Genomic DNA, 13,796 nt, shown 5'->3' with positions numbered 1-13,796 from the left:
CCGGAAACTATTCATATATTCTTCCCTGTATTTCCACAGCCCCCTGTGCCTCGTGCATATAGTCCTGGGTTTGTATCCACCTGAATTCACAAACTTTGGAGTTCACATGCCATGTGAATGTGCCCATTCCCACCATCCAATGAGCCCACTGTCCTAGCAGGCAGATGCAAAAATATGTTGATTGCACTCATGTCACCTGAAGTTGTACACCATGATACCATTTTTTTCCTGATAAAAGTGGATACTTAAATCAGCATCATCCAGGTGACTTGGGTTTCTATTCTGCCTGCTCTTTTTAGCCCAGTATCATTTCCCAACATAAAATCACCTCACAAGATGAGGTCATGATTGAACATTCATAGAACTCGGTACGCTACCTGTGTACAGCCCATACCTGACACAGGGCACTTGCTGTTGTTGTCATCATTAGCCTTTGAGATAGATATTTTAAATATCCTAATGATAGAAAATTGCCTATCCAGATGATAAAATTGATTGTTGTTCTGGCAATAAAACATTTTTTGTCGTATTTTTTATTTGAAATACTTATTTTAGAAACAGGATAGCCTGGCCTGTAAAAATGGGAGCATCAAGACAGCCTGATCCTTTTTTAAATCGAAGTATAGTTGACACGCAATGTACGCAATGACACTCACGCATGCAACATAGTGATTCTACCACTCTTCGTAACACTGTGCTCACGGCGTGTGTGGCTGCCATCTGTCCGCATGCAACACAGTTTAGTAACAGTACCATTGACCGTATTCCCTATGCTCTACCTTTCATCTGACTTATTCGTCCCATAACTGGAAGCCTGTATCTCCCACTCCCCCTCACCCAATTTGCTCATCCCTCACCCCCCTTCCCTTTGGCAACCATCAGTTCTGCAGTTATGGGTATGTTTCTGATTTTTGTTTGTTTTGTTTTTAGATTCCATATGTAAGTGAAATCATATGGTATTTGTTTGTCTCTGACTTTATTTCCCTTAGCGTAATGCCCTCTGGGTTCATCCATGTTGTCGCAAATGGCACGATCTCGGTCTTTTTTATTCAGTTATCTTATCTGTTGATGGACGTGTGGGTTGCTTCCATATTGTGGCTGTCGTAAATAATGCTGCAGTAAACATAGGGCTGCACATATCTTCTCGAATTAGTGTTTTTCTTTTCTGTGGGTAAATACCCAGTAGTGATATTATTTATTTATTTATTAAAATTTTTTTTAACGTTTATTTATTTTTGAGACAGAGAGAGAGCATGAACGGGGGGAGGGTCAGAGAGAGAGGGAGACACAGAATCTGAAACAGGCTCCAGGCTCTGAGCTGTCAGCACAGAGCCCGACGCGGGGCTCGAACTCACCGACCGCGAGATCATGACCTGAGCTGAAGTCGGACGTTTAACCGACTGAGCCACCCAGGCGCCCCAGTACCCAGTAGTGATATTTCTGAATCACGTGGTATTTCTATTGTTCTATTTTTCCAGAACGTGCATACTGTTTTCCACAGTGGCTGTACCAATTTACATTCCCACCAATGGTGCATGAGAGTTCCCTTTTCTCCACATGCTCACCAACACTTGTTATTTCTTGTCTTACTGATACTAGCCATTCTGTGGCAGAAGATGATCTCTCATTGTGGGTTTTGATTTGCATTTCCCTGATGATGAGTGATGTCAGGCATCTTTTCATGTGTCTGTTGGCCCAGATAATAAAACTTAAAAAAAAGATTTTGGACTTTGTGTTTCCTTATTTTTAAAACTCTTCATAAGATTTCTAAGAAATCCCAGAAATTTGTTTCCCTTCTTTTGTCCTTTTTTAGCCACGCTGATAAACTCTGAAATTCCTTAAGCAAGGTCTTTAGAGGAAAAAATTCAAGACAAATTAGGGGGCTCAAATAAGTCAAGAATTTTTTTCCGGAAGGATAAAAAGTTGGCATTACATTGAGGGCAAGCTTAAATATATCATGATGGCTAATGATGTAGGCTTCTATGACTAATGCTTTGCAGTCTTCATCAAGTTGCTTTTCCCCTGCCTGTGCTTCAGGGTCTCCATGTGGAAAGGGAGATAATACTAGTATTGGATAGGGCCATTCCGAGGATTAAATGAGTTAGTACACGCAAAGTACTTAATGGGTAGCACTGTACACAGTGAGCACTCGGTAAATGTTAACTGTGGATAGAAAGCCAAGAAAGAGGAATCCTCACTTTCAAAGGTAAATACTTAAATTTCTCCCTCCCTTTCTGACCACTGAATTTGTAATTAGCCACTTCTTTATCCCTACATGTATAGTTGAATCTTCCGAATTTCTCATCTATGATTTCTGCTTGCTGATTTCCCTGGTAATATCCACTGACTCATGATAGTTTGGATTCAAGTCTTATTCTCTCTGAGTCTCAAACTTTCTCATCTGTTAAATAGGGAGGATTATAATGCCTATCTCCTAGGGCTACTGAGTGTATCAAAAGAACTAATATCTAGAAAATTCTTATTGTCTTTGGTACATCACGATTAGGTGTATAAATATCATCAGGACCACTTGTAAAATTCTATTATATCTTTGGAAACCATGCCCTGCCATTCCAACAAGTCTTTGGAAGAAAGGAGTTGAATCCTAACAAAACAACCCTTTAAAGTCTATGTTGGAAGAGAATTCTTGGTAAGAAGGCCTTTTTATCTCTTTTCCCTATTTCAGACATTTCTGCAAGTCTGTGGTGTGGTGGCTGTTGCAGTGGCGGTGATTCCTTGGGTCGCGATACCTCTGATTCCCTTTGGCATCATTTTCTTTGTTCTTCGGCGATATTTCTTAGAAACATCGAGGGATGTCAAACGCCTGGAATCTACAAGTGAGTACAGAGGTTCTCAGGTTGCACTGGCGATGTGGGCTCACTTCCGTTTATGCTGTAATTAAGGAGACCCCTGAAATTGTGCAGGCTCTCTCTTCCAGAATTTTTTCCAAGCTCGTGTTAAATAATCGAATATTATGGCCACCATGAGTCAGAGTGGCCCTTAGGGCACATGGAGCTAGTGGCCTGCCAGGCCGCTTTGCAGGGTAGCACAAGGAAGAAACAGAGGATATATGTGTAGTGATGCTCCACTGGAATGTGAGCACTGTGAGGACAGGGGCCATTTCTGTCTTACTCATGACATGCTTCCTAACGTAGAGCAGGCACTCAGGTAATTTTTTTAAAGAAATATTTCATGTTGGAAATATTTTGGAAATACAGAAGGAAAATAATGGAATTTTTCTTTCCTTGAAGGTTCTGGAAATGACAAAGAAAGGGAAAGATTAGGGAAAGGAGCGGAGGTGTCGGGAAATATACTCGTATGTCAGAAGTGATACATTTGAAAAACAGATTACTATCACATACTCAAAAAATGGCAAATAAGGTACAGCTGGTAAATATTTTGTAAAGATAAACAATTGTGTTCAGTGTTACTCTTTATTATCACCAGTGTTTGCTGTCATGCCACACTGTTTGAAGCTTTCCCCCCGCTCAGGCTGTTCCTATAAATGGATCCTGGATGTAATTCCCTTAGGAGGACCCAGGCGAGGGTTCTGTTCAGTATGCATTTAGTTTGTTCTCCATTCAGCTTCCTGGTTTTGGAATAATGGGAAAACATGGGTAATCACAGAAGATGAAATAGTTCAGAGCTTATCTCATTAATGCACAAAAGTATGTCGTTATTAGTAAGACAAATCATAAGGAGAGTAGATTGTTATATTTAAAAAAAGAAAGAAGGAATAAAGATGATAGCCAAAACATAAAGAAATAAGATATTTGTATCAGAAACTGCAACCCTGTGGATAGTTACTGCAAATTAATACCAGCTTAGCTTCCTGAAAGCCAGACTAAGAAGAGAAACCTATTGGGTCTCATGGTTGTCTGGAAAAATACAAGTTCATCGGGACAGAAGAGATTTTTTTTGTTATGGCATGTGTGTGTGTATTTCTTGTTTTTTTTTTTTTTAATTTAAATTTTTTTTTAATTAGGGAAAGAGAGAGACACACACACACACATTGAGTGCAAGTAGGGGAGGGGCAGAGAGAGAGGGAGACACAGAATCGGAAGCAGGTTCCAGGTTCCTGGCTCCTAGCTGTCTGGACAGAGCCCGACATAGGGCTTGAACCCATGAGTGGTGAGATCATGAGATCATGACCTGAGCCAAAGTTGGGCGCTTAACTGACTGAGCCACCCAGGCGCCCCATGTGTTTCTTTTTTTTTTTTTTTTTTAAGAGTTTATTTTTGAGACAGAAAGAGAGAGAGAGAGAGACACACACACACACACACACACACACACACACACACAGCATGAGTGGGGGAGGGGCGGAGAGAGAGAGGGAGACACAGAATCTGTAACAGGTTCCAGGTTCTGAGCTGCAGCACGGAGCCCAATGCGGGGCTCAAACTTGGGAATGGCAAGATCATGACCTAGGCTGAAGTTGGATGCTCAACCAACTGAGCCATCCAGGTGCCCCCCATTTGTTTCTTTTTTAATAATATATTTTTGAGAGACATTTGTCATAAGCATTTGCATAAAGGATAATGGGCATCGATTTTATAAGAGCTATAGGAAAACTTCTCAGTCGTCAGAGAACCAGCTAACCTCCTGTGAGGTGTGGTTTTGTGAGGCATTGCCTTGGGGCGGCAGGCAGTGTAGTCCCAACGTGTGGGCCGTCCTGTCTCTCAACAGGTTACTGTGGCGGAGCTTGGAGAAGGCGGAGGAATAAAGGATGAACTCCAGCCCGTCTTTTGTGGAGCCAACAAGGCTCCAGACATTTTATAAGTGGAGGCCGCTCATGAAATGGAGTCTGTCGACTTCAGTCAGTCTTGTTGCAAAGAAGGTCTCTGGTTTATTTAAAACGAGGTCTCTGGAAGAAGGTGGAGATTTTTGTCTGGGACAAGGGCCATTCCCCATCCATGCGGAAATGGAGAGGAGGAAGGGGACCTCGTGAGGCTTTTTTCAAGAAACAGTATAGGATTTTCCCAGTGCTTAATCTGGAGATTTTGAGAACTTTAGCATGACCCCTAGGGTATTTGGGAATATTGTGAACATTCCTGCACCCCAGTAGGCTGTGACAATACTTTAAATACAGATATTCCTTCTTCCTCACTCCCAGATAACCAAATGTGGTGGTCAGTTGATTAGAACTGTTTGTTGTCATCTGTCTGGCTTGTGGGTCTGTGCCATAAATAGCAATTCTATTGTTTTCTTTAAGCAGTGATAGTATTTCTTGAGGCCATCACTGGAGCCACCAGGAAAAAGGAGGACAAAAAAAGGATACCTGATTGCTCTGACTATAAGGCATAAATCTGCTTCATCCTTGTGCTTTGAAAGGACTCTGAAGGTCCTGAGGATTATTTTCAGATCCTATTGCCTAGCTGCCTCTGAAACCTCAGGCTGGCATTTAAACTACCTTACTGACAAATACGCAGTTGATTGTAATGAGTTTCCATTTTTGCAAAAGTGAGCATGGTAGCATTGTTCAGGCAAATCAGGATCTGCTTGATCGGTTAGCAATGTCTGAGTTATGCAGCCACATCCAAATTCCATGTGTAAGGGTACTGTGATCAATTAGCAGTGTCTGCCATGGGCATCGCTGGGGAGAGTTAAATGTGTGCCACGTGTTTCAGACCATTGACTGACTCTCGATTCTGCTGTTGTAAGTTCTCATGATGGGTTTCCAGGGACTGTTCAACTGAAGGTGCTTAATCTGTATGATAATGGATAAGGCTATTGGATATTCACTAAGTTTGATTTTGGGGTTTTCTTTCTTCTTCTTCTTCTTCTTCTTCTTCTTTTTTTAATGTTTGTTTTTGAGAGAGAGGGAGAGAGAGAATCCCAAGTAGGCTCTGTGCTGATGCGGGGCTTGAACTCACAAACTGTGAGATCGTGACCTGAGCCAAAATCAAACACCGGACACTTAACCATCTGAGTCACCCAGGCGCCCTGATTTTGGGGTTTTCTAATCGTAAACTACAAAGTCTGGAGAAAACTGCATTTAGTCACACATTGGCATCTTTAACCTGATTATTTTCTGTCTGAGACACTGTGGCAGTGATTAAAAGCACAACCTTGGGAATGAGAGTTCGGTCTGACCCCCCAGTTCTACCACTTGGGTTAATTTACTTCATCTTGGCCAGTGCTCTTAATCCTTCTGCCTGTTTTTCCCTCTAAGATATAGCAACACCTGCCCTGTGGGACTCTTGCAAGGGTCTTGTGAGTTGATGCCTGTAAAGTGTTCCCTGGCCACTCGGAAAGGTGCTAGAACCTTGAACGTGAGGGAATTAAGAACATAACAACCAGCAGGCCTCACATAATGTAAATGATAAGCCATAGCATGGCTGTCAGGTCCTTGAAGCAGCTACTGCCTTCTCCCTCTTGGGGAAGGGTCTGTCCCAAAGAGTCCTCAGGGTCATGGGACACACAGTCGTCAGTCTTGTGTCCGTTTTGTGAAACGTAAGGTTGCATTTGCCTGTGACTGCTGGCTAACACCATGGGTGCTACAGGGATCTACTTCAGGATAGCCAGCTCGATCCTTGTGGGGAAAAAGGCATTACATTGGGCAAGAGAACATACCAGAGCCTTGGCACTCTGTTTCCCTCTGTGCCAGTTAATTTTCTTTGCAGACCCTCCAACTCACTCATCCTGGCATCCCACTCAGTCCTAAGTAGGGTGTGAGAGAGACAGGATAGCTTTTCTCAGGGGCAGATTCCTGCTGTACCCCTGGAACTCTTGGGTGTGAGGTAAAGTTAGTGGTGGGGTCTCTGGGTTCACTGGTTTTCAAAGCTGGGCGACCCCTGATTTCTAAAGTCAACCCCACTCTGAAACCCTGCCAGAGAAAATCAACTGCAACCTTGATCTCCTGACGAGGGACACGGGTGGGGGTGGCCACGCTGAAGCATTTCACTCAAGGACTCTCCCTGAGTCAGCAGCCACATCTCCTTCCTTCTTAGAAACGTTTTCTGTGATGAAACTGTTTATATCACACCGTTTGCTCAAGAAATAAGAACATGGTTCTAGTGAGTTCTTGGTGTTTCCTGGAGCTGGACTGTAAGTACTTTCTTGATAGGAACTCTGGAACTTTGCTGAGTCATCCCGGGAAGCACCCTGTTTCCACATTGACCACGTCTTGGGGGACAGACTGGGACATGTGCTGAGAAGTGCAGAAAAGGCCTATTCGGAGCTTGCAGCCTTTCTTCTTTGGGGCGTGAACTCAGTCCCCTTATGTTCATATTACTGCCTTAAAAGTACAAACTTAAAGGAAGCTAAAATGAATAAAGGCTAAAGATGACTCAGTATAAATGAAGGGAGAGAGCGGTGTGGGTGCTAGATCACAAACATACAACTGGATGGTCAAAACCACCACCGAATCACTTAAGGCTCTTTGCCGGAAGTAGATACAGGGGGAAATGTTAGGTCATGCCTCGGTTCAGAGAAGGTCTTTTTCCTTAAAGGAGCATCACAGGCACGGGCCCCTAACAGTTAATGTCCTTAGTCAATATCTCAGGAAAGAGGTCCGCAATGGAGGAGGTGGACAGCAGGCCCGCAGCCCAGGGTGTCCCATCTTCTCTGAGCCCCACTGTCTTTTGTGGGGAAGCCTGCCTCCTCCTTGCCTGAGGAGCCGTGGACACTAAGCTCCAGGAGGAGGTTCTGTGTCCGCACATTTGTGCCCAGCATCCCTGTCCCCCATACATGCGGTGCCCATGTGACTGAACTGTCACACACAGACAGGCGTTCAGATGCCAGGCTAAGGATCAGTCTCTGAAATAAGTTTGAGTTTTTCTCTGAATTGTTTCTGTCCGTCATTTTATAAAACTTCTGTAGCATCTCAGGAGATAAGTGATCTGCCCTTCCCCTGAACACCCAGGTGTTTTCCCAACAAGTCTTCTCTAGGAGGTGCGCAGGTAATAAAGTGATAAGTCAAGTATTACCTGCTGATACAGCACAAATTGTTACTCATCCCAGACAGAGGCCACAGACTCACAGTCCTGCCCCTGACAACAGCTGGTCATGGCCTTATTTATGGTGGGGGATGCAAGCCGGACGTGACCATCCCTGCCCAACACCTCCCTGGTGGGCAGGAGCCAGCCCCTGGTGCTGACACACAGGGTGCTCTTAGAGATGGCAGGGAAACAGATGGCTGGTCACATGACCTCAGGCCCCAAGCCCGCATGAAGTTACTCAAAAGAGAATGGCCGCTAAGTCCATGGTCAGGTTCTGAAAGAGTTATGTCACTGTCACGCAGTGACCTCCACAGGCCAGGTGTCCAGCAGGGGAGTTGCCTCCAGCCAAAGTCAAAGCTATTCAAAGACCTCGTGGCTGCACAGGCCCCGTGGGTGCAAGGGCACTGCAATACCTGCGTTCTCTGTCACCCAGAAAGAGATTCTTGACGCAGGAGCGGGACTGGCTGTTCACCGAACTTCTCACCAACCTGTTACCATTTCAGGGACATACTGACTAGATCCCAGTCCTTCATAGTCACAGGTGGAGCAAACCATGATTCCGTGTGGTGAGAACTGTAGCAGAATTCAGTGTAAGAACGTTAGCGACTCAAAAATTCCTGAACAGAATTTCCTCCCAGAAGGCTGTCAGGGAAGAGTTCTGGAGGAAGGCCATATTGGAGGAAGACCTTGGACAAATGAGTTAGCAAAGAAAGAATTTAGTTATTTAAATCTAGCCATGATTTGAATTTTGTCAAAGATAGGTTCGAAGAGAAACTTGTGTTTTCGGGTCGTTAAAGGGAAGCGCGGTGTGACCAGGAGTTTGAGGGCTGACATGTTTGTTCCTCTCCAGGAGGGGCATCGTCCCTTCTCCCCTGGGCAGCCCGTCCAGAAGCTCTGGGTGTGCCATTGAGTGGGATGTGCGGCCACACAGCACGAGAGGCAGGTGCTCTCCTCAGTCCCGCCTCACTGACTTTCTGTCTGCCTCCCCAGCACGGAGCCCGGTGTTTTCCCACTTATCGTCGTCTCTCCAGGGACTTTGGACCATCCGGGCATATGAAGCTGAAGAGAGGTTCCAGGAACTGTTCGACGCACACCAGGATTTGCATTCAGGTCTGTGAGTTTCTGGAAATGGTTTCAAAGAACGGTATATGCCCCCTCTCTTGGCCTTGCTGGGCAGCACCTCTCTGTCTGTCTTGCCACCAGCCCAGCCCCACATCCTTCCTCAGCATGTCTTTGTCCTCTCCCCTGGGCCATGACTCCTCTCAGAATCCCCTGTGTGTTCCCCCTTCCCCCTGTCACACCACTGCTTCCCCGTCCCCCCCTACCCCCAGTGGCTTGCATTGTCCTTCCATCACTTTCTGTCCTTTTAGGGCAGGAGTCAATGGACTTTTTTTTGTTAAGGGTCCAGATAGGAAACATTTTAGGCTTTGTGTACCATATTATCTATTATAGCAATTCAGTGTTGCTATTGTAACAGGAACACATAGCCGAACATAGTATATCAGCAAATGACCATGGCTGTGTTCAAATAAAACTTTATTTACAAAAACAGGTGGTGGGCCATGTTTGGCCTACAGGCTATACTTTGCCAACTCTTATTTTGAGAGCATTCAGGGTGACAGAAGTTGCTGAGGAAATCAGTTTCCTGATTGTCAGATTTGCTACCTACTTGATGTGGGAACTTTTAGCAAGATGATCCTTGAGATACTGGCTCCTAAGGAATAAACACTGTGTGCAGGACCCCATAGTAGGTATGGAAAGTACTGAAAACAAAGTGGAGGTTTTGCTGTCTGTTATCAGCTGGGAACAGTAAACCACGTGAGAGGATAAGCTTCATGTTGAGCCTGGCACTCTAAGAAAGGTACTGATGAGCCCATTTTTCCGAGGTTTTTATTATCCTATTTCTACTTATAACCTCTGAGTTGAATTTTCCTTTTCTTTTTTTTAAAGTTTATTTTAATTTATAGAGTGAGCAAGTGTAAGTGGGGGTGGGGCAGAGAGAGAGGGAGAGAGAATCCCAAGTAGGCTCCACACTGTCAGTACAGACCCTGCTGTGGGGCTCAGTCCCACGAACTATGAGATCGTGACCTGAGCTGAGATCAAGAGTTGGACGCCTTAACTGACTGAGCCACCCAGGCGCCCCTTGGTTGAATTTTTCAATGCATGCCTCCCACAAAGCCACTGTACCAATTCCTGCCTGTACCATACATTGCTTTGTGTCAGAAGTTGGCTTTCCGGAACCTTCTGGTTCCTTAGGTGTGCAGCTTTGTTCTCCATGAGAAAAAATTCTCGTGTAGCTCAACCGGGCAAAGTGTTCTCCCGCATTCAAAGTAATTAACATGGCTTTTCGACTTACTCATTTTGCTTATTATGCTTCACAAACCCAGAGGCATGGTTCTTGTTTCTGACTACGTCCCGATGGTTCGCCGTGCGTCTGGATGCCATCTGCGCCATCTTTGTCATTGTCGTTGCCTTTGGGTCCCTGATTCTGGCAAAAAGTAAGTACAGATGTGAATAACTATTTGTGGTATGATTACAATTTATAGCTGCGTTTACAGTTACTAAATTAAACCCTACCACCTTGTCCAATACCATATACTGTCTTGTTCTAACGGATCGCATTAAAGCATTCGCGGTGTGTCGGGCCGGGTGTGATTTTGCTGTGTGGTCTGTGTAGAGTGCTTATTTGGACCCTGATGAGTTTCTTTTATCTTTGCATAGGTTGAGGACCATGTGAGTGTAGCAGCTAACTTTTTGTATTTTCCTGGGGAAGTGTCTGGAGAATATGGAGAGAACCAAGTTTTCCGTTAAGTGTTTTGTCCAGCTTAGGGCTTTAGGTTTTAACTTGAGCTACTGGGATCTCTTGGGCATGCAAGCCTGGTACACTGGGTTGAGAAAGCCATTCAGCAGGAGAGAATGCTATGCTCCCCACCAGGTGGGCACCACATGAGCAGGTGTTGGTGTGCAGGGGGTGAATTCGCTACCCCTGACTATTCCATTGTGACAACACTGAATCATAGTATTAATAATGGAACAGTGAGAGTAGTATTTTAGATTTCAAGGCTGGCTCTCAGAACACATTGCCTTGTTTTTAGTGGTTTCTAACTGTGGTCGCATTGGATGTAGAATGTGAAATTACGTAATGATTCTTGAAACAGTAATGCCAAAAGTCTGAATAATGACATTGTTTGTCACCTATGCAATACTGTCAGGTGTTTGTCAGTCCTGTTGGAGTTCATAAACTCACTTAACAGTCTTTCTGAATTTATAGTGTTGTTTTTTTTTTTTTTATTGTCTTATGGTCTTAGTCATCAGATAGTAAAAGTATAACTATTACTATCATCATGTGTCAAGTATTTATGTATTACAAAGGAGTCGTTTTGGTAGAGTGAGAGGAGGACCTGTACTCGGGATTAAGAATGGGACTGATTTGATTCCCCTTCTCCTTCCTATTTTAGCTTTAGATGCCGGGCAGGTTGGCCTGGCGTTGTCCTACGCCCTGACACTCATGGGGATGTTCCAGTGGTGCGTCAGGCAGAGCGCCGAAGTGGAGAATATGGTAATGTTTATCTTTACGTTCTTAGCCTTTTCAAGTCTCCCTGCCATTAAAGGGCATGAAAGCACTTCTTATGTAAAATATTAAAACTGTTATTTTTACATCGGAGCTAACCAAGTTTTTCAGATCCTTCTTCCATCTGTTTAAAGTTAGTGTAAAATAAAATATACACATCTTTTCCTCAGTCTTCTGTGTGCTATGTCAGCGGGTTTTAGATTCACCGCAAGCTGTCTTCAAATGTAATAAATGTTCTCTCTGTAGGAGGGAGGTTCTGAAGTCCTGGAGAGGATATAAGCTAATTTCTTAGAGGCCTATTTATTTTTGCTTCTTAATGGGTAATTCCTCATTCCTGATAAAAGAATTCAGTATTTTGAGGCGGTTCGTTTAATTAATAGGTATCTCCCTTTGCGTGCCTACCCTCCCTCTGCCTCATTTTAGCATTTATTCTTGTATGTTGTTGAGCACCTGAATTTGCTAATGTCCCTTCTTTCTGGTAGGGTAAGCTCCTTCTCAGAATGTGCTAGGCAAAGGTGTCAAGATGGTTGTTCAGGAGGCCTTAGTAAGTAAATTCTTTCCTCTTTGGAATAGTTGCACCTTCTCCTGAAGGGAAATGAGAAGAGAAATGAAAGAGAAATCTTTCCAGCGTGCTCTTCTAACAGAGTAGAAAGTGACTGATCATGAAAATGAGATTTAAAAAAAAAAATTTATTTATTTATTTTGAGAGAGAGAGAGAGAGAGAGAGCATGAGTAGGGGAAGGGCAGAGAGAGAGGGAGAGAGAGAATCCCAAGCAGGCTCCGTGCTGGCAGCCTAGAGCCTGACATGGGGCTCAAACTCATGAACTGTGAGACCGTGACCTGAGCCAAAATCAAGAGTCGGACGCTCAACCGACTGAACCACCCAGGCACCCCTAAAATGAGTTTGACGGGGGCGCCTGGGTGGCGCAGTTGGTTGAACGTCCGACTTTTGATTTCGGCTCAGGTGTCAATGATCCCAGGGTCATGGGATCGAGACCCATGTTGGGCTCTGAACTCAGTGTGGAGCCTGCTTAATATTGTCTCCCTCTCTCAGCTTGTTCCCTCTCCCTCCCTCCCTCCCCCTCCCTCTCCCTCCCTCTCCCTCCCTCCCCCTCCCCCTCCCCCTCCCCTCTCTCTCTCTCTCTCAAAAAAAAAAAAAGTTTTTTTTGATGACTTAGGCAGTTCAACTCCCCTGAAACAGATGGCTCTTCTGTAGCAAGATTGCAGATGGTTGGCCACAAGTGTTCCTTTCTTTGACAAAATCCTTGGTTTTTTTGTTCAGGTGTGAAAAGTGGAAAAATAAAATCTTAGGATTTACTTCTCTAATTCTTGTAGTTTCAATGTAATGCTGAAGGAAGTAGCCATAAGTGAAAATGTTACAAGACTATGAACAGGTGTGTAAATTGCATCAGTCCTCATCAGATGCCTTCTTTGTGGGTATTGGCACCTGAGATATACTTAACTAGCTAGTATCAAAGAGCATTTCATTTTACAGTCTCTTAACATGGATGAGAACCTCCCTTCCTAACCCATGTGATGTCCTGTGTCTTTCAGATGATTTCAGTAGAAAGGGTGATTGAATATACAGACCTTGAGAAAGAAGCCCCTTGGGAATATCAGAACCACCCTCCGCCGACCTGGCCCCAAGAAGGCATGATTGTCTTTGATAATGTTAACTTCACATACAGTTTAGACGGGCCTCTGGTGTTGAAGCACATGACAGCGCTCATTAAACCAAGGGAGAAGGTTTGTTTAAACCATCTTGCCTCTTGACAATTTCAGTTACAGATTTAACCCTTCATCCACCTGCAGGCTTTCTGGTCACATGTCAGGGGGACTCCTTGTGTCTCTGTGGGTATAAATTAGACTGGATGATCTTACTGGTAAATCTTGCCTGGAAACTGACCATGGAACGGGGATGCCAGCATTACTTTGCCTCGTGTTGTGAGTGCCTCATGGTGCTTGGTGGGCTGAGCCAGGACACTCTCTGAAATCTGATTCTTCGTGCCTGAGACTTGGGAGCTCCTTGTCACTCGCACTTCAGTTTCTGGTTCCCACCTATTCTTACTGCTTTGTATTTCTCACATCCTCCTCTTCCTTCCCGTGGTGGTCTCTGTTTACGGCCCTCCGTCCCTGTCCCTTTCCAGACTTGCCCTCCTATAAGCAACCCCCCCGTCCTTCCACCCATAGAGTGCTTCTTTCTGGCACACGGATCTGATCCCTATGGGTCCCCCGGTAGCTCCCAGCCTGGACAAGCTGGTGCTGGAGCCGTATCGAGGCCCAAG

At 44.6% G+C, this 13,796-nt stretch overlaps 1 protein-coding gene across 2 annotated transcripts in view; it reads left to right on the top strand.

Moving 5' to 3' along the window:
* ABCC4 (ATP binding cassette subfamily C member 4) overlaps positions 1 to 13,796 on the top strand; it is a 260,291-nt gene that overhangs the window by 196,803 nt on the left and 49,692 nt on the right. For both annotated transcript variants that reach the window (XM_049647145.1, XM_049647146.1), the window contains 5 exons: positions 2,687 to 2,837; positions 8,931 to 9,050; positions 10,328 to 10,438; positions 11,399 to 11,499; positions 13,066 to 13,257. In XM_049647145.1, coding sequence (XP_049503102.1) covers positions 2,687 to 2,837; positions 8,931 to 9,050; positions 10,328 to 10,438; positions 11,399 to 11,499; positions 13,066 to 13,257 — 675 coding nt within the window. The remainder of the gene's footprint in view (positions 1 to 2,686; positions 2,838 to 8,930; positions 9,051 to 10,327; positions 10,439 to 11,398; positions 11,500 to 13,065; positions 13,258 to 13,796) is intronic.

Source organism: Panthera uncia, assembly GCF_023721935.1.
Source record: "Panthera uncia isolate 11264 chromosome A1 unlocalized genomic scaffold, Puncia_PCG_1.0 HiC_scaffold_16, whole genome shotgun sequence".
Classification (NCBI taxonomy): domain Eukaryota; kingdom Metazoa; phylum Chordata; class Mammalia; order Carnivora; family Felidae; genus Panthera; species Panthera uncia.
This window is presented reverse-complemented; position numbering and strand designations above follow the sequence as displayed.